The sequence below is a fragment of the Typopeltis vanoorti genome, chromosome 25, assembly GCF_054136105.1.
Source record: "Typopeltis vanoorti isolate ZY-2024b chromosome 25, IOZ_Tvanoo_1.0, whole genome shotgun sequence".
Lineage (NCBI taxonomy): Eukaryota > Metazoa > Arthropoda > Arachnida > Uropygi > Thelyphonidae > Typopeltis > Typopeltis vanoorti.
The window spans coordinates 22,795,544-22,817,673 of NC_143573.1; the positions used below are offsets into that span (position 1 = coordinate 22,795,544).

At 35.4% G+C, this 22,130-nt stretch overlaps 1 protein-coding gene across 1 annotated transcript in view; it reads right to left on the reverse strand.

Annotated features, from left to right (window-relative positions):
• The window catches only part of LOC150092600 (E3 ubiquitin-protein ligase RNF170-like), a 140,920-nt gene extending 132,554 nt beyond the window's left edge, over window positions 1–8,366 (reverse strand). Inside the window, exon 1 of the mRNA XM_090414514.1 lies at window positions 8,164–8,366. Within this exon, the coding sequence (XP_090270640.1) occupies window positions 8,164–8,273 (110 nt within the window). The 5' untranslated portion in view covers window positions 8,274–8,366. The remainder of the gene's footprint in view (window positions 1–8,163) is intronic.
• Window positions 8,367–22,130: the final 13,764 nt, after the last annotated feature.

Consider the following 22,130-nt stretch of genomic DNA (forward strand, 5'->3'; position numbering starts at 1 on the left):
CAACTATTTACTATAAGAACTTAACATAAATCAACCAACACTAATATCAGACAACCCTCTCTCACTCAACTAATACTCAATTTTTTTTTTTTTTTTTAACCAGTACTTCTAAGTTCACCAGTTCTTTTGGGTATTTCTATGGGCACTGTTTCACTGGATTGGTATATCATTCCTCGACTTTCATCTATGCTTTTCATAACATTAACCCAGGGTGATCAACTTTCCTTTACAGTACAAAGTCCTACTTCTCTTGCTTTCTTTGATTTAATATTTTTTTAAATTTCATCTATTCCATCCACCCTTTATTCTCTAAAACATCCCTCCTCACCAAGCATTGCTAATAATTACAATATTTAGCTAATCACAAAAATTATTAATGGGATCCTTCTCTCAATCTCTGCTTACAGATGAGTGTGTTGTGAGTTCAGTATCCTTTTGAATGTGTAAATGAAATATAAAACACACTCCAAATTATGAACATTTTTGCAATTAATATTTTCTTAATGTAGTGTTTAGAATTAAATATGTTCTTATCTAGCTAAGTAATAAATACAAAATTAATGACGGAAAATCTCACATGAAAAGATTTTTTTTTTTTAATAGTATAATTTTCGCCTGTATGTCACAGGCATTTTCAGTACATGTTCAGCTCGAATTAAACAATAACTGACAATTCTAAAAGGCGCCACCTAACTAGTGTAAGATAACTAAAAAGGTCAATAAAATTTCCTAACAAAAAAAAAAAAAAAATTATATATACAATAAAAAATTAGGAAAGATTAGCTGATTTGTAAAGTACTATCTCCCATAAAGGGGATAGACGCAAACCATCGGATCTGTTTAAGTTAGGAGAGTGGAGTAAAGTTTCACATGTTTCTTTATAAAGCCGTTCTATGAGGAACTGACTTTTGTGAAGGACTGTTGTCTTTTTCCAATGAACTCTATGTCTGGTTAAGATGGCATGTTCTGCAAGTCCAGACTGTTCAGGTTTAAGGTACTGAATATAAGACTGGTGTTCTTCTAGTCGAATAGAGGCAGATCTTTCTGTTTGTCCAAAATAAGATAATACACAAGAGCAAGGAATCTGGTAGACACTTGGATGATTAAGATGTGGAAGCTTGTCCTTAGGAGAAGTGAGAAAGGAGGAGATTTTTCTGATAGGTCGAAAGGCAACAAAAATATTCAGTGGTTTTATAACTTTTGCTATACGTTCACTAATGCCGTGTACATAGGAGATAGGAATGTGCGTTATTTCTTCTGTATTTGAAGAGGAAGACATTAAAACTACTCAAAGCTCTTTTGATGAAGGAATTCTTGTATCCATTAGATAGAAAGGAAGAAGTAATATATTGCAGTTCTTTCTGTAAGAGATCGTCTGAAGAACAAAAGGAGTTGGCCCGATGAACCAGTGTTTTAATAGTTCCTGCCTTTTGACTGGGATGGTGATGAGATTCAGCATGGATATAATAAATTTAGTTTAATCCTTTATCCAAGTGTGAGCAAACAAAGTTTGCGCCTGAAAGTATCTTCAGGACTGAGGTAAGGTGGTACACACCAGAGCAACTCGTTGCAAAGGTGGAGCAAGCTACCAATACTCCTGTCTCAGTATCTCCTATAATGCAAAACACATCTCCTTGCGGATATGTCTAATGTTATGCATTAAGGGAAGGGCCACTACCCAGACTAGTTTCGACCTTTATTGAGGTCTCTTCAGTGGGAGCCAGGCCCAAGCTGAGATACCAGGCAGAAGCATTCGCAGGTCATCTTGTGTACCACCTTACCTCAGTCCTGAAGATACTTTCAGGCGCAAACTTTGTTTGCTCACACTTGGATAAAGGATTAAACTAAATTTATTATATTCTAACCAAGTGAAAAATAAACTTTCAACTTTCAACATTCAGCATGGATATAATGGCCAGTATGAGTCTTTTTTCTATAGATTAAGAAATGTAGGTTACCATCTGGTTGGCGAAGAATTAGAAGATCTAAAAAGGCTAACTGCTTATTTGATTCCATTTCAAGGGTAAACTGGATTCTTGGATGAAGTGCATTTAACTTAACTGTTAACATTTAACTGTTGAAGTTCATCAGAAGAGCCATTCCAAATAGCAAAAATGTCATTGACATATCTGAACCAATGAGTAGGTATGGGAGAAATGTTGTCAAAGATGCGTTTTTCAAAATGTTCCATAAAGAAGTTGAAGATAGCAGGAGAAAGAGGATTGCCGATTGCTGTTCCTTCAATTTGTTGATACAACTTATTTTTAAAGGAAAAATAGCCAGAATGTATTACAAAATCAAATATTTTTACAATGTCTGAAGGAAATTCCTGTTACAGTAATTCAATACTTTCAGATAAAGGAACATTTGTAAATAAAGAAACAATATCTAAACTGATCATGATATCAGAAACGTCCAAATGAAGATCTGAAATTTTATTTTTGAAATCTAAAGTATTTTTTATATAAATATCAGTTCTTCTAGTTGAGGAAGTGAGTAAATTTGATAAAAATTTTGAAATTTTGTAAGTGGGACAACCTATATAATCTACAACTGACCTCAATGGAATGCCTGGTTTATGAACTTTCGGAAGATCATACAATCTAGGTGGACGACTGGTTCTAAGTTTTTTCTTTTGATCTTCATTCCAAGTCAATACATTATCTATAAGAGAATTAAGTCTATTCAATTGACTCCCGGTAGGATACGATGTAGGAGGAGGCCTATAAGTTGAATAGTTGCGGAGAATAGGGACATTTTTCTCTCATATTCCTTCCTATCTTGAATAACTACAGCCTTCCCTTTATCAGATTTCGTAATAATTAAATTATTGTTATTCTTCAGTGATTTTAATGCTTTAAATAGGTATCAGAGAGTCTGATAGGTATCAGAGAGTTGTGTATGGTGGAGCAGTTTCCAGGAGGCAGAGGGTTACAAGTGGGGTCCCACAGGGCTCAGTACTAGGACCTATATTGTTTAACCTTTATATCAATGACATAGCCAGTGGATTGCAGGGGGATATTCAGTTGTTTGCAGATGATGCGAAGCTGGGAAGGATTATTAGTAATAGTGCAGATGTGGTAGCCCTGCAAGAGGATTTAAATAAGCTAGATAGATGGGCAAATGAATGGGGGTGTCAGTTTAATGCAGCAAAATGTAAGGTCTTGAGGCTTGGGAAACATCGATGGAATGCTGCATACTCTATAGGAGGAGTTATACTGGAGGAAGTAGGGGAGAGAAGAGATCTGGGGTTGAAACCTGAAGTTTAGGGGACATATTGCAAAGGTGGTGAAGGTAACACAGAGGATTGCTGCTATTATGAGAAGGACACTGACCTGCAGAGATAAGAGGGTTATCATTCCGTTGTATAAGTCTCTGATCAGACCACACTTGGACTATTGTTCTCAGATTTGGTCCCCAGGATTTGAAGGGGATAAATTAACTGTGGAAAGGATACAAAGACGGATGACAAAGATGGTTTCAGGACTGTACAAGGATAGTTATGAGGATCGGCTGAGAGAATGTGGACTGCAGAGTTTGGTGGATAGAAGAAGGAGAGGTGATATGATTGAGACTTTTAAACTGTTGAGAGGTGGTTACAGGGTTGACACTGGGAAGTTCTTTCGCTTGGTTGATCAGCGGGAAGGAGTGATGACAAGAGGCCATCCCTGGAAGTTACGAAAGGAAACTGTGAGCAAGAGGGTAAGGAGTGGTTTCTTTGTGTGGAGGGTGGTTGAGCCGTGGAATGCATTGCCTGATGGAGTGGTGGGAGCGAGAACGGTCAGTGAGTTTAAAGAGTGGTATGATGGACTTTGTGTTTCTCAGGGGGGGACCTCCCCTCAGTAACCTAATCATACACGAAACCAAAACGTAACCTGTTGGCTGTTTTTTGGGATAAGGATTAAATACCTCTGTCTATGTTGAAAAAAAATTCATAAGGGGAACCTTATTAGGAGCAACGACAAAATCATAACCTTTTGATAAAACAAAACGTTCACTCTCTGTTAGAGGACGTCCTGAAACATTGATAACTACTTTATCTGTATCAATAACATTATTACTGGGTCTAGGTATTACTGGGTGTGGGTAGGCTGACCAGAGATTCAAACTTGAATTTTAACTTATCACGAAAATCATTAAAGACCTTTAGGTAAGAATTTGAAGATATACGTAATATAGTGTTAAAAAGTTCAACCGTTAAAACAGATTCTAGATCGTTCTTGATGTCCATAATTTCTCTATTTAAGAGGACTAGAGACTTACTAGCTTTTACATAGATCCGATGAGCTTTTGGAGACATGAAAACTTCTTTTATTTTACAGCAGGTAGGAATAATCTGAGCTATCTTACATCGCTTTAGGAAGATTATTCTGTTAATGCATTTAGCCTTCTTTACCGTATCTAGCAGATTGTTTGGAAATAGACTCTCTGTAAAGTCTTGCAATAACTCTTAGTAAAATTATACTATTAAAAAAAATCTTTTTACGTGAGATTTTCCATCATTAATTTTGTATTTATGTCTACTCACGGTATTCCCTTACTAAGAGTTCTAGGTAATATTGATGACAAAATCAGCTTAGCATGCTTTTTTCTTGAATAAGTGCTTAAGTCAAAAACAGTTCTATCGACAACGTCCAGGAATGACTACTTTTATCTGTTTTTGATACTTCATCTGAAATGCCCAGTGCCTAGAAATCAGCTCAGCTTATTTCATTTTGCATATTTCTTCTGCTATTAAAGAGGAAAGTACACTACTGTTTTTGAAACCTTTATCTATTGCTAGATAAAATAAAACAGATTTCCTCCTGACATTAGGTGAGTGGAATGCCAAAGTGGTAAAAAAAAAAGAAGAATGAGGCATCACTGGAAAATTTAGTTTATGACTGAGGAATGATACAGGAGAAATGATGTTGGAGTTTTGTTTTGACAACAGTTGCTTTATTGCAAACACTTGCTTTCAACAACAAAAAAGAAGATTGTGCACACGGACTTCACCAAATGGAGAATACAGAAATCAGACAGGTTATACTGTTGCCAGCAGAAGGTGCGGAAACAGTATCCAATCAGCCAGGGCCGGTTTTATCATTAGGAGAACGTAGACAATCGCCTAAGAGCGCCAAATTTTGCTACATAGTTCAGGAAAAAATTGCAACCTTCGAAAAAAATTAGTAAAGCCTTGATTAATAATAAAAAACTGAAATAAGTCAAGTCGTCCTGGTGTTCGCTGATGATCCTACATTATTTTCGCCTTTCTCTATTTCTTCCACTCCCCTGCTCTTAGCCAAATTTTGCTACATAGTTCGGGAAAAAATTACAACCTTCGAAAAAAATTAGTAAAGCCTTGATTAATAATAAAAAACTGAAATAAGTCAAGTCGTCCTGGTGTTCACTGATGATCCTACATTATTTTCACCTTTCTCTATTTCTTTCACTCCCTTGCTCTTTGTATACTTAACCTCAAGTGCAGCGATTCTGATTAATACATTTTTTTAATGTTCATAATGATATTTTTATAAATATTTACATGTGTAGGTGTACGTGTGCTTGTGTGAGTATGACAAAATATATACAGAGAGACAATGTATAGGGGCGTCTAAATTTTCTTTGCCTAGGGGCATCAGAAACTCTCGGACTGGCTCTGCTGATAGCTGAAGTTAAAATGCAATTAATGGCTAAGAAAAAACAAAAGGCCAATATCAGATTTGATTTAGATCATATAAATCAAGCATTTAAAGTAGAAGTTGAAATTAAAACGTTTGGAAAAGACTTGAAGAGAATTAGAAGAACTGCAAAAAGAAACAATCTACAGCCATAGAAGCAGCAAAGAAGACTAAGTAAAGTAACAAAAAAGAAAGATTGTATATGGTTGTCAAAAAAAGTCATATAGTAGAAGAGAGAAGAAAAATTAAATTTCAGAGAAACAAAGAAAGGGTTAGACAACTGGGTAGAGATTTCCAGAGACAAGCTAGGCAAAATAAGGAAAAAACATCTAAACAAAAAGTGCAAGGAAATTGAAGAAAGTAATATTGCAGGTAGAACAAGAGTTCTGTTTAGAAATATGAATGATGTTACAGGGAAGTTTATCCCTATATTAGGAGTTGTAAAAAAGTAATTTGGGAAAATGTATGATGGAAGAAGCATTGAAAAAAAAGATGGAAAAAATGTGTAGAGGATTTGTACAGAAATATAATAATATTGAAGGAGAATATGAAAAGTTGAAGAACCTGTGATAATGAAAAGATATCAGCAATAGAACAGCTGCCAAAAGGAAAATCTCCTAGAGCTGATGGAGTGTCAATGGAATTATTGAGAGTAGCTGGGGATGAAGTAGTGAATATATTGACTGAAATTTATCAACAAGTTTGGAAGAAAATATACTGGCCTAGAGATTGGAAAACATCAGTATTCATCCCAATTCTAAAAAAAAAAAAAAAAAAAAAAAAGAGAGATTATGAGAATTATAGAACCATCACTTTAATTTCACATGCAAGTAAAGTTATGCTGAAAGCAAATCAACAAAGGCTGGAGCCATATGTGAATAGAGAAATGCCACAAGAACGGGCAGGCTTGAGGGAAGGTAGAAGAACTACTAGAGACCAAATAGCAAAAATGAGATGAATTATGGAAAGAACAAGAGAATTTTTGACAAAGTATTCATTTGTTTTATTGATTATATGAAAGCTTTTCATTGCAGATCACAACAGACTGTGGACTGTAATGAGATCAATGGGAATACCTGAACATCTGATTCTCTTGATAAGAGCTGTATGACAACCAAGAAGCTTCAGTAAAAACAGCCTTTGGAGAAAGTATTCGAGTAGAAAAAGGGGTGCAGCAGGGTTGTATACTGTCACCATATCATTTTAATATTTATAGTGAATATACTATGAGAATGGCTAACTTAGATAAAGATCCAGCTGGAATTAAGATTGGTGACAGAAAAATAAATAATATAAGATACACAGATGATACAGCCCTCATAGCAGAAACTAAGCAAGATCTGGAGCAGATGATTCTATTAGTTAAGAGGGAAAGTAACAAACCTGAGCTAATTTAAACATAAGCAAAACAAAAGTGATAGCTTATGGCAATTTAAATGAATTTATAGTAGAGGGATATAAAATAGAAATCGCTGAAAGTTATGATTTACGGTCCAGAATCAGAAATGACGGTAAATGTGAAGATGAAATTAAAAGGATAGTAATGGGAATAAGAGCTATTTCAAACCTGACAAAAAATATGAAATACAGAGGTGTGAGTAAGGCCTGTCAAAGCAATGGTATTTCTAGTAATAATGCATGGATGTGAAAGCAGGATTGATAAGAAGAAAGACAAAAAAACCAATGATTCATTTGAATTATCGATGTGGAAGACACTATTATGAATCCATTAGGCTGCTGCAAGAATGACTAATTAGATTTTAGAGAATATAAAGACAGAATGCTCCTTGGAAGAGATGACTGGGGAACAGAAGTTGATGTTCTTTGGATATATTATGCGAGCTGATGAATCATTGCAAAACAGTTATGCTGGTGATGATTGAGGGAATGAGAAGAGGAAGATCACAAAAGAGTTGGATGGACAACATAAAAGAGCTTACTAACTTGAACTTACAATTGCTGAAAGAAAGGACAAGAGGCCGTGTGGGATGGAGAGCCTTTGTCCACATGATCACCAAGAGTCGAAAACTGGATGCCACATTACAACAATAGTTTTATCTTGTGATTTTTTTTTTTAAGATGTTACTGTATCTAAAAATATGACAGCTGAATGCGTAAGCATTTGGGAATTTTGCTTTACTTTTTTTTTTCCCTGTATGTGTGCTGGTGCAGAAAGTGACACATTGAGAAATGAAGCAAAAAAAAAAAAAAAAATGCAGAGAAAGAGAGAGGTAAAGTGTGTACCAGTGACTGAAATTATCTTTTAGTCTTTATTATTGTTAACACAAACTTGAAAAGAAGTCGCGCAAAGTGTTTTTTTTTTTAATATGTCTTTGTGTAGTTGTAATCCGGTTCATTTCGGAAAACATTAAAAACTATAAATCTAAGGTTCAATTCATAATCAAGAATATCATATCTGACGTATCTACCACGTTTCTTACGCAAGATGAATAAATAGTGTAGTAATATATACTGAACAAGCATAAAGGCGAATCAACCCTACCTTCTGAATAACAACAGTACCACGATACATACTAGAACGAATAAAAGTGAAATTGCAAAAATAACTTCGTTTCCAATTCCTTCAATTATCTGCTCTCCTAACCATATCATAGCCTTACCAGTTCATGACAGCGCGAACTATATGACATAGATATAACTAATTACACATAACTTAACATACACGAATAGCAAATGAAACACGACTTTCCAACGATCTTGTTAATCATTGCTAACATTCAGCCACCTGGCGTAGACGATTTCATACGTTATATAATAATAATCCTCAACTTTTTTTTTTTAAGGGAAAACATGTTAGTAATGCATTGGAAGTGGTTAAGGATGTCTGAAGGAACAAGTAGCTAACTGCATCCCAAGAGTTAAGAGAATTAATTAACTGTGATTTAAATACATGAGTTACAGCATTAAGCAGGACTTAAAAAGAAAGATAAGATGTGAAAGAGATTTATAGATAGAGGCGACCAGCAAGCCCATGAGCACTATAAAGCAAGGGTTAGAAGGGAGACTGATATATTAAGAAAGGCAAAATTGGATTGTGATAGGAGATTAGCCGAAAGTGCCAAGAATGTTCCGAAAGAATTCTTTCATCGTGGCAAGCAAAAGAAAGAATTACCACATTGGAATGATTTAGAAGAATGTAGAGGTGGGGAAGTGACTGAAGCAAACGAAACAGTTGAATTAAGAAGAAAAGCCAAACGGCTATTTTTTTCTGGTGAAGTTGGTAAATTAAGGGGATGAAAATCCCTTATTGTTTTTCAGCCGGTATGCGAAACTCTAAGAACTGGCTGAAAAACAATAAGGGATTTTCATCTCCTTAATTTAATGAAACAGTTGAATTATTGAATGATCATTTAAGAAAAGTGGTCACGCAAGAAAGCTAATGGCCTGCTGATAACTCAGATAAGTATAACTATTTGGAATATTTGCTTATGTTTAGTGTTTCTTTCTTATGACAGCTATTGTTTTCCCATCTCTTCATTGGTGCTGCCTATAATTAGTGATAGACATGGGCCAGCTATCTCTGATTGGCTACCGGTGGAGATTGAACTGCCCATTCAGTCTCCAATAGCTAGATAGGGTTAAAAGGCCTCGCCTACTCCCTATAAGGGAATAAGAAAGAATTAAGAAAGGCAAAATTGGATTGTGATAGGAGATTAGCCGAAAGTGCCAAGAATGTTCCGAAAGAATTCTTTCATTGTGGCAAGCAAAAGAAAGAATTACCACATTGGAATGATTTAGAAGAATGTAGAGGTGGGGAAGTGACTGAAGCAAACGAAACAGTTGAATTAAGAAGAAAAGCCAAACGGCTATTTTTTTCTGGTGAAGTTGGTAAATTAAGGGGATGAAAATCCCTTATTGTTTTTCAGCCGGTATGCGAAACTCTAAGAACTGGCTGAAAAACAATAAGGGATTTTCATCTCCTTAATTTAATGAAACAGTTGAATTATTGAATGATCATTTAAGAAAAGTGGTCACGCAAGAAAGCTAATGGCCTGCTGATAACTCAGATAAGTATAACTATTTGGAATATTTGCTTATGTTTAGTGTTTCTTTCTTATGACAGCTATTGTTTTCCCATCTCTTCATTGGTGCTGCCTATAATTAGTGATAGACATAGGCCAACTGTCTCTGTCTATAGGGAAAAAAGCTGGATAGGGTTTAAATCACGCCCGTGCTCCCTATAAGGGAATAAAAAGCATAAGCTGATTTTTATAAAGTGGTTCCCTGGAAACACTTATTCTGTGTGTCACTGAAAATGACGTTTACATCCATAGCACTAGGCACCCCAGAGAAAAACCATTATAGGTCTAATTCTAGTCTAATTCATTATAGTCTAATTGTCCTATGTTTTGCTTGCGCAGGTTCCCGAGTTTGTCGATCTTTGAAAGATGTAAGTATGCTTTTTCTCCCATAAGCTCCAGTTTTTCACTTCTCAACTGAAAAAATATAAAAAATAAATAAAAAAAAACAACTAACGCCTTTTATTCCCTTATAGGGAGTAGGCGAGGCCTTTTAACCCTATCTAGCTATTGGAGACTGAATGGGCAGTTCAATCTCCACCGGTAGCCAATCAGAGATAGCTGGCCCATGTCTATCACTAATTATAGCAGCCACCGATAAAGAGGCTGGCAAACAAGTGCTGCCATCTCTTGGTACATAACCCTAACAAGATATGTTACTGTCTGACATAATGTGGGTACTACGGTCGATTTTCTTGAGTTTCCGGGATGAAAAACCCGAGTTTCCGGGAGGAAAAACCCGTTTGCCCGTGCCAGAGATCGAATAACTCGGGAATCGGTCGAAGAAAGGCTTAAAAAAAGTTCCTCCAGTCAGAGACTAGACTTGAACTTAAGTCTGACTTCAAGCGACCAAGCGCAGACGCAAGCGCCACTTCCACTGAGTATATCTTTATTAACACTAAAGCATCTATGTACAATCAAAATAAATATATATACAACTATTTACAATATATACATTTGTACATAGAATGCTTATTCTAATTGACATTTTGATTTACATTTCTTGAGGCTACTTCTACTGAGGTTATTTGTATCAACAACAGCAGCTGTGTACATTTAAAAATAAATAAATTTACAGCTATTTACAATTTGTACATAGGCTGCCAATTCTATTAGGCATTTTCATTTACTCGTTACAATATACTTATGACACCTGTTTTACAATCACTGTTTAAATAAGATACAACACCACATGCTCAATTTCTATTTTCCTTATTGTCCTATTTAATTGCTTGAGCTGTTATTTTTGTTGGTATATGTTACATAGTGATTTCAGTCTATAAGTTCCATTATCAGATCAGTCTATTCTCGTTTATATATATATATATACACACATACATACATACATACATACATATACATATATACATATATATACACCCACACACACATATACATATACATACATATATATGCCGGCAAAGGTTGGTCGATTGGTAGAGCCTCTGCTACTAATGGCCCAGTTAAGTAAGTTTGAGCGCGATTAGTAGTTGGAAAGGGACCAATCGTTCGATGCTGTTGGCACATTCTCCCTCGATGAGTCTTTGGACTCCCTGGAGGTGTCAAATAATAATAATAATATATGTAAGCATTGACATTTTCCATATGTACAATTCGTTTTACATATATCTTCATTTTATATCTTTGTTCACATATTTTGGAAGACTATTTTATTAACTTAATTTAAATGCACATCTTATTCTTAAAATACATACATTGCTTATGTTTTTATTTACATTTATATATGCATATATTTTGGTAGTATCTCTATATCTCATGCAGATTTTATTTTTTTGTAGGCACTCTTATTTTTACAAAAAGAATTCCATCTTGCTTTAACATTATATTGTTTGCTTAACTTAAGAGGTAAATGTGTAGTTTCTTATATACAAAGTTTTCTGAATTGCAGAATTAGTTACAGGTCTATAAATGGATAATATATCCTATTAACATTTTGGGTTATTATCATGTTATGAACTTATGTTATCTGCATTTCTTACAATTGACATTTCTACCGTCCTTGTGTCTGTATATACAAGAACATATACATATGTCTGGTAGTATATCTTAATCTACATATTTATTACTAGAGTAGTACTGACTTATCTTAAGGAGTAATTTGCTATTTACTTTTTTTTTTTTTTTTTTTTACACAATTGGATATACATATATATATATATATATATATATATATATATATATATATATATATATATATATATATATATATATATATATATATATATATGTTAATGTTAAAGATACCAAGCAATTTTAAACCTGGTTTTACTCCATTTCCCAAGTAAGCAAACAGACTAAAAGTCAAGTTTGCGCCTGCAATTGATGCAAGTCTAACTGATCCCACAGGTAGTGCAGGACCAGGGCAACTCGTGGCAAAGGTGGAACAAGCTCCGATCACTAATCTTAATATTTACCCTTAATGCCAAAACACATCTCCAAGAAGGGGATGTATGATGTTTTGTATTAAAGGCAAGGGGCCACTACCCAGACCGGTTTCGACCTTTATTGAGGTCTCGTCAGTGGGAGCTAGGCTAGAAATAGAAATACCAAGATTTAATAATACAGAGCTTGTAAGTATTTCGCCAAAACAAGTTATCATAAGGTGTTTTAACCTTATAAAATAAAAATCTCTGGAGGAGATATAAATGTAGAAAGTATTTTTACCTTGGGTATAAATATGTTAAAGATACCAAGCAATTTTAAACCTGGTTTTACTCCATTTCCCAAGTAAGCAAACAGACTAAAAGTCAAGTTTGCGCCTGCAAAGCTCCGATCACTAATCTTAATAATACAAAACATCATACATCCCCTTCTTGGAGATGTGTTTTGGCATTAAGGGTAAATATTAAGATTAGTGATCGGAGCTTGTTCCACCTTTGCCACGAGTTGCCCTGGTCCTGCACTACCTGTGGGATCAGTTAGACTTGCATCAATTGCAGGCGCAAATTTGACTTTTAGTCTGTTTGCTTACTTGGGAAATGGAGTAAAACCAGGTTTAAAATTGCTTGGTATCTTTAACATATTTATACCCAAGGTAAAAATACTTTCTACATTTATATCTCCTCCAGAGATTTTTATTTTATAAGGTTAAAACACCTTATGATAACTTGTTTTGGCGAAATACTTACAAGCTCTGTATTACTAAATCTTGGTATTTCTATTTCTAGCCTAGCTCCCACTGACGAGACCTCAATAAAGGTCGAAACCGGTCTGGGTAGTGGCCCCTTGCCCTTAATACAAAACATCATACATCCCCTTCTTGGAGATGTGTTTTGGCATTAAGGGTAAATATTAAGATTAGTGATCGGAGCTTGTTCCACCTTCGCCACGAGTTGCCCTGGTCCTGCACTACCTGTGGGATCAGTTAGACTTGCATCAATTGCAGGCGCAAACTTGACTTTTAGTCTGTTTGCTTACTTGGGAAATGGAGTAAAACCAGGTTTAAAATTGCTTGGTATCTTTAACATTTAACATATTTATACCCAAGGTAAAAATACTTTCTACATTTATATCTCCTCCAGAGATTTTTATTTTATAAGGTTAAAACACCTTATGATAACTTGTTTTGGCAAAATACTTACAAGCTCTGTATTACTAAATATTGGTATTGGTATTTCTATTTCTAGCCTAGCTCCCACTGACGAGACCTCAATAAAGGTCGAAACCGGTCTGGGTAGTGGCCCCTTGCCTTTAATACAAAACATCATACATCCCCTTCTTGGAGATATGTTTTGGCATTAAGGGTAAATATTAAGATTAGTGATCGGAGCTTGTTCCACCTTTGCCACGAGTTGCCCTGGTCCTGCACTACCTGTGGGATCAGTTAGACTTGCATCAATTGCAGGCGCAAACTTGACTTTTAGTCTGTTTGCTTACTTGGGAAATGGAGTAAAACCAGGTTTAAAATTGCTTGGTATCTTTAACATATTTATACCCAAGGTAAAAATACTTTCTACATATACATACAGTATATATATATATATATATATATATATATATATATATATATATATATATATATATATATATATATAACATAACATTCTTATCCCTTATATATAGGCGTACCTATATATTATTATTAATATTTTTATTATTTTTTTAAACTTTTACTTATTTATTTATTTTAATTATTTTATATACATATATACTTTTTTTTTAATTTTTTTATTTTAATTTAATTTTTTTTTTATTAGATTTGATATCTTGTTGTCATTATTCCTCTCGTTGTGGCGAATGAGCCTACGTTAACAGCACCTTTGTCTGGGATTATGCTTTTTGTTCAGATAGTGGGTTATCATTATTGTCTACCACTAACTATGGGGGTTCCATTATCGGTATAAGTTTTATTTTTCCTTCTTCTTCTCCTTCTTCAATTAGGCCGAGTTTCCTCCATTGCTGTGTTGTTATGCTTTTGGTTTGTGTAGTGTTTATGATAATTTCCTTTAAATAATTGTTAAATTTTGCTAGTATGTCTGGTCTGGTGTCTCTTCCGTGTATTTTGTCACATCTGTGGGACCATATTGCATACATTGTTATTATTATGATTATTAGTTCTGTTTTTTTTTTCATTTTTTGGTCTTCCAACCAAAATAATGTGTTTTCGGAGAATGGTTGTGTCTTATGTAGGAATTTCTGTATGGTGTTCCATACTGTGGACGTTTTGCTACAGAACATCATAATATGATATATTGTTTCTGGGTCGGGACAGAAATGACACTTCGCTGGGCCTTGTAGTGGGATTTTTTTTGCTACACACCACATTTTTGTGGGGAGACAGGCATGGTGTACTTTATAGAAGAATGTTTTGTATTTTGGTGATATTGGAAGTCGGAAAACTTTGCTAAGCACTGGACTTAGCCTAATTTCTCCTTTTCTTATTTCCCTGTGTTGGGGAGGTGGGAATGTCACTTGACTTAATGTTTTATATAGTTTTCTTGGTTTAATTGTCAGTGAGGTTTCGGTATCTGAGTGTTTCATTATATATGTGTACCCTTCGGCTATTTCTTTGAACATTCTCGGGCTTGGTTTTTATATATCTGGAAGTGAGCTTATAAACCTATGCGGCAAACACTTTTGTAAGAATGTTGCCGCATAGGCATGATAGGTTTTTGTGTGTGCTCGGGCTGCTGTTATTGCCCTGCCGATGAGAGTTTTCAGATGGATGTTTAGCAATGCTAAACCTCCAGCTTCAACTTCATGGAAGAGTGTTGATCTGCGCATGGGTTCATACTGAGAGCCCCAGATGTATGTAGCGCATAGCCTGTGTATTTTTTCGGCCCACCTTCCGTGATACGGGGTGTTGTGTATCTTGTACCACAGGCGAGATGTTAGGTAGATGTTGCAAACCCGGGCTCTTCCTCTGACGGACAGCTGTCTAGGGCGCATTGCATTAATTTTCTTCTTTATGCCGTCATGGAGTTCTTTCCACTGTTCTTCGTGTGATTCTGAGCTTCCGATGTTGATGCCCAGAACTGGTATGTAATTATTCACCTGTATTCCTGAAGGAATCCTTGGTTGGTTTTCCCACTTGCCAATTATTTTGCAGTGGGATTTTGCCAGATTCACATTCAGTGCTGAGGCTTTGCTGAAGTCTTTTATTATTTTGAGTGTTGTGTCCAAGGATTTTTGTGTTCCTAGTGTTAAAGTGACGTCATCAGCATATGCCAAAATTTTGGCGTCACTTTCTCCATGTATATGTGTTCCTTTGATATTGTTGTTTGTGTTAATGGCTATAATGAGTGGTTCTAGGGCTAGAACAAATAGGGCCATGGATAGTGGGTCTCCTTGCCGGATGGAACATTTTATTGGGAAAGAGGCTGAGAGATTTTATTGATGATCAGCCTACTTTCCACGTGTCTGTACAAAAGCTTAATCGTTTCTTTCCAGTTTACTCCAACTCCTATTCGGTCTAGTGTTTCAAACAGGTATTGGTGGCTAACTGTGTCAAATGCCTTTTGAATATCTAGGTCCATTACAATACATGGATTTTCTGTGAGGCTGTAATAATCGCAAATGCATTGGAGGTGCATTATTGTGTCAAGAATATTTCTTCCTTTCACTGCACATGATTGTGCTGGTGAGATAAGTTTATGGAGGTGCTTTTGTATTCGGTTTGTAAGTATTTTAGATATTATTTTGTAATCAGTATTCAGTAGGGTTATGCCTCTCCAGTTTTTTATGTCTTGTAACTTCTGTTGATCCCCGACCTTTGGTAGTAGTACAATGTGTCCAGTGTTGAATTTTGCTGGCGTTGTCTGTGTTGTAATCATCGTGTTCATCATTTTAATAAAAATATGTTCAAATTTTGGGAAGTATTCTTTATAGAATTCGCCTGTTAGTCCGTCTTCACCTGGTGATTTGTTATCCGGGAGCTGTTTCACTATAAGACGGCATTCTGCTACGGTGATTGGTGCGTCGATCTCCTCAGCCTCCTGCTGGGTGATTTTGGGGAGGAGTGAAAGGAATCTTTCTCTTTCTTCCTGACTGCTGGGTTTTTCTTGAAATAGTGAAGAAAAGTATTTTTGAACACCACGAATTATTTCGGAGTCTTTATTTAGGGTTTGGCCTTCGTATGTTATGGTTTTTATTCTCTGTTTTGCGTTCCGTTGTTTCTCAAACAGCCATGCTGTCGAGGTCTTCCCTTCATCATTTTCAATTATTTTGAGACCAGCACGTAGCCACGCTCCTTCTATTTCCTGAAACTGTTTCGCTGTTATGCGGTTTTTAATTTCTTCTATTTCTGTTCTGATGTTTTCATTATTTCTGTCATGGTGGTGATACAATTTTGATAATTTCTTCGTGTCAGCGTTCTGTTTGTTCCTTTGTTGCTGCTTTTTTATTCTACTAATTTTGATTGCTGTTTGTTTTGTCATGTGTTTAAATTTCTCCCAGGCTGTTACAGCATTTTCTATAGATTCTATTTCCTCAACTATTTTCTCTATGTTATTGTTGAATTCATCGTCATCTTTAAGGTGTTTATTAAATTTCCATAGGGGGAAATTTCTGTTTGTAAACTTATCAGCTGTTTCTGTTTGTTGATATTGTAGTTCAGCCATCACCATATGGTGATCGCTGAACATGACAGGTGTGTGTGTTGTACAGTTTTGACCTTTATATTTCTGAATGTTTGGATGTATATGCGGTCTATTCTAGAGGCGTTTCCGGGTGCAAAATATGTGAATTCTTTCTTTTGGGGATGCAAGATTCTGAAGGCATCTGATAGGCCACAGTGGGTGAAAACTCTTGTGAAATTTTTCTGCGGAATTAAGTTTGGGTGTTCTTGATCCTTTTGTGGTTGTTCTGTAAAGTTCATATCTCCTGCTATTATTGGGTTATTTTTTTGTTGAATATAGTGTCGCACTTCCTCCCAGAAGGTGGTCTTATGATTATGTGTGGCTGGTCCATATATGTTAATTAGGTTGTGTATTTTTTTCTGCCAAAGGAGCTCGACCTCCAGAACTCTATGCCTGATTACGACATTATGGGATAATATTTGGAGGTTACCCGATTTTTTTATTAGTGTAGTAACTCCACCTATTCCATTGGTCTGAGCCTCTTCGGCAATGCTATAGTACATTGTTTGTAACTTGTATTTGCGTGTGTGTGTGTGTGTGTGTGTGTGTGTGTGTGTGTGTGTGTGTGTGTGTGTGTGTGTGTGTGTGTGTGTGTGTGTGTGTGTGTGTGTGTGTGTGTGTGTGTGTGTGTGTGTGTGTGTGTGTGTCTGTGTGTGTGTGTGTGTGTGTGTGTGTGTGTGCCTCCTGAAAACTGTTTGATCTTGGATGACTTATAAACACTTCAATGAAGGTGTAATAAATGGAGATTGGTCTGCTGTCATCAAAAAGTTAGGAACAGATGAGCAGTGGCACATGTAAATAAGCAATGCGACACTGCATTACCCCCAAGGAAAAAAAATTAAATTTTCTTTGTGTTTATAAATAATAACAGTGGTTACAACATTATATAAATGCAATACAACATGTTTCGACATTGATTGAAGAGTTAATAATTGGAATTGTTCGATCATCGCTTTTGATTACGAAACAAATGCTTGTGTTTGTTTCATAATTCGTGTCGGAATTATCATGTTCAGTCGGCTGCGGCTGAATTTGCCGATATTCGTTTGCCCTTGTCACCACGTAACAAATGAATCCGACACTGCTTAACGAGCAGTGTCGCTACGAATAAATTGTATACTTGCGCGCGTTATTTCTGTGAGATACGAAACATTTATTATTATCATTGGTGTGTGTTTCTGGTGAAGGTGAAATATTTTTTGTTAAATTTTATTTTATTCTGTTAAAATAATGTATAATTATTTATTTATTTTAGATACAAAGCTGAATTATGGCGAAATATGAAAAGAATTATATTTTCACAATTATCATTACACGAAACAAATGCACTGCAATATAATGCAGTGTTGGAATTATCACCAAGCAAACCCTTATAATTGGCCCAAAGTTCCCGGCGTCCCTTAAATGGGACAGGGGTGCGAAGAATCTCCGTGCTCAAAATGGTGTCCACTTTTAAAATTGCAACTTGGAATGTCAGAACTCTGTATGAAGCTAGCAAATTAAGAAATGCCACAAGAGAAATGAAGAGGTTGGGCATCCGGATTTTGGGAATTTGCGAGACAAGATGGTCAGGATCTGGAAAGTGTCAACAAGATAACACGACAATGTATTACTCTGGGAATGATGAGAACAAACATCGACATAGTGTAGTTGTAATAGTAGATGAAGAAATCAATAAATCAGTAATAAATTGGATTCCATTTTCTGAAAGGATAATGCTGTTACAACTTAAGGGAAACCCCATTAACATAAATATCATCCAAGCTTATGCACCCACAGCTGACAAAAGTGAAGAAGATGTTGAAGAGTTTTATGAACACCTAAGAGATTAAAAACCTAACAAAGAAACATGATATAAACATAGTGATGGGTGACTTCAATGCAAAAGTAGGAAGAGGGGGTGATGGAGAAATTGTTGGCAAACATGGCTTAGGCACCAGAAATGACAGAGGAGATCGCCTAGTCCAGTTCTGTCAGGAAGATCTAACAATAGCAAATACCTGGTTTAAACTTCCACCCAGAAGACTGTACACTTGGAAATCGTCTTAAGATAACCAACATAACATTGTCAGAAATCAAATTGATTATATATTGATAATTAAAAGATTCCACAGTAGTATAAAGAGTGCAAAGACTTATCCTGGAGCAGATATCTCATCAGACCACAATCCCATAGTTGCAGAAGTACGTCTTAGATTAAAATCAGCTAAAAAATCACAAAAGAAGAAAAAGAAAATTGATGCAGAAAAACTGAAAGACCCGAACATAAATAAAAGTGCCAAGACACAGTTTAACCTGCGATTACAAGATTAACATAGAAGAAAATAAAAGTGTGGAATCTCTTTGGAATAGCTTAAAGAATGCCATCGTAACAAAAAGTATTGAAGAAGTAGGTTATGTGAATAATATAAAACAACAGTAATGGATGACAGATGAGATTCTTTTTCTTATTGATACAATAAGAATGTACAAAAACAAAGGCCTTGCCAGGTATACAGAAACACATAACATCATCAAGAAAAAAAAAATAAAAGAAGCCAAGGAAAATTGGATGAAAAATTTATGTACTGAAATTGAACTGCTTCAGAAGAAACATGATAATTTCAATCTGTATAAGAAAATCAACGAAATTTCTGGAAAACTGAGGGAAAAGCAAATAGTGTCTCTAAGAGACGAAAATGGAAAAATAGTTCTAGAAGAAGAGAATAAAGCACAGATTTGGATAAAATATGTAACAGAACTTTTCAATGATACTAGACAGAAGCTTATAAATATAAAAGATAACATTCAAGGACTAGCAATCATGAAATGCGAAATAGAGAATGCTATACGAACAAGTAAAACAGGAAAAGCCAGTGGACCAGATGGTGTGCAAACAGAATTTTTAAAATTAATAGAACCAGATAACATCAAACTTCTTGAAAAACTGTTTAATAAAATATATGAAAGTGATGAATTTCCATCAGATTGGCTCAAATCTACATTTATCATCTGTCCCAAAGAAATCAAAGCGAATTCCTGTGGTGACTTCTGACTTATTAGTCTATTGAGCCAAACATTAAAAATATTTTTGAAAGTAATTCAGAATCGCATTTATAGAAAAGGTGAAGAAACTCTAAGTGAAACACAATTCGGCTTTCAGAATGGTTTTGGTACTAGAGAGGCCCTTTTCTGTACCCAAATATTGATACAAAAATGCACAGAAAAACAGAAATCTGACTTTATGTGTTTCATAGATTTTGAAAAAGCATTCGACAAAGTCAGACACACTAACTTAATAGAAGTCCTTCAACAAATAAGGCTAGACGAACAAGACATAAGACTAATAACAAATCTGTATTGGAATCAGTCAGCTACCGTTCAATTAGACAACATTACCACCAGTGATATTAACATCAAAAGAGGAGTGAGACAAGGATGTGTGCTCTCACCACTCCTGTTCAACATATATGCAGAGGTAATCTTTAAAAAAGCATCGGAAGAATGTCCAGAGGGAATCACAATAAATGGAAAGATTGTTAAGAACCTACGATATGCAGATGACACCGTGCTAATTGCAGATAATATTATGGATCCCCAAAAACTCATTGACAGAGTATACATAGAAAGCCAAAGAATGGGAATAAATATAAACATCAACAAGACAAAATACATGATCATCAGCAAACATCCAGCCTCATCAATGAAACTGACACTCAATGGGAAAAATATTGATCAAGTGTCAAGATATAAATATCTTGGTTGCTGGCTTAATGAACGGTGGGATCCAGAAATAGATATAAAGAAAAGGATTGGAGTTGCACGGCAGTCCGTCATGAAAATGAGAACACTATTCTGCAATAAAGACCTAAACATGGACGTCAGATGCCGAATGCTGAAATGCTACGTGTGGTCTATTCTGCTCTATGGAGTTGAAATGGACATTGAAGGCGACAACCATCAAGAAAATCGAAGCCTTTGAGATGTGACTATACAGAAGAATGCTAAAGATATCATGGACAGAAAGAATTACCAATGAAAATGTCTTAAAATCCATTGGCAAAGCTAAATATCTTGTACAAATAATCAAGAAACAAAAAACATCATATCTTGGTCACATCATGAGAAAAAGCAAATACCAACTTCTACAAACTATTTTGATAGGAAGAACTGATGGCAAAGGAAGTAGAGGAAGAAAAAGAATATCATGGTTTGACAACATCAAGACGTGGACAGGAAAGAGCAGTGCACAACTGCTCAGATTAGCACAAGAGCGCAGTTTGTTCGCCAAGATGGTCGCTGGCCTTCGATAGAAGATAGCACAATAATAAGAAGAAGGAATTATCACTTTCTGTCAGTTGCGGCTAGACTTGCCGATATTCGTTTGCACCTGTCGCTGCAAATGTCGCCATAGATAAATTGTATGCTCGCGCACAAAAATATTAGTAAAAATTTTATTAATATTAAATTGAATATATAATATTAAAAAATGTTAGTTTCACATAATATTTTTAATAAAGCAAATTTTTTAATATATAAATTTACTTATTAATAAAGTGGTTACTGATTAGGAAAAAATGAATCATTTTTCTTATTTTGTATATGCAGTACTCCAACTTAAAATTTTCATTGGCCGCCACTTCAGATGAGCTCCGTCTATTCGCTTTGAAAAAGAAAAGGTATTTGAAGATATATTTATCTGCTTTATACTGCATAAAAATCGCCTAAAGTATTTTTATTGCAGGAGCACCTTGTTATTGTTTTAGCTGATTATTAGTGAGGGCAAACAGGAGAGTGGCTACCCACTATTCTTCAAAAAAGCTAGGTAAGGCTGAAGGAACTATGTTATCCGGATGCTAAAAGGCAATTCGAAGGAAATGATTTGAGAAGTAAGAAGTATTCTATGAGGGAATATGTAAAGGAGTTGTCAGATGAAGCAAATATGAAGAGTGAGAAGGTGAAGTGAAGATAATAAGTCTTCTACCATGTTATTATAGAGGCGAACTGAGGAGGAGGGCACTGATAGCCAGTCCAAAAGAAATTATGTAGAATTTTTGGATCTGTAGTTACTGTTTGATGGAAAGAAAGATTTGTACACTGGGGATGGACTACATCTGAATTGTTTGGTGTTAGATATCTGGAGAGGGTGTTGATACTTAGCATGCTGACGTGTAAATTCATGGAAACGTAAACAATTAGGATGGAAGCAAGTGAGTTTGTGTGAAGGCAACTATGAAGCGAGTGAGTGTGAGAATAACCAAGTGACAAATCTTGTCTCACAAGCAAAAATATTGAATTGGTTAGTAAATTCGGAAAGTAAATGTGGGTGGGAGAATAAAGGGATGTTGCCTTTT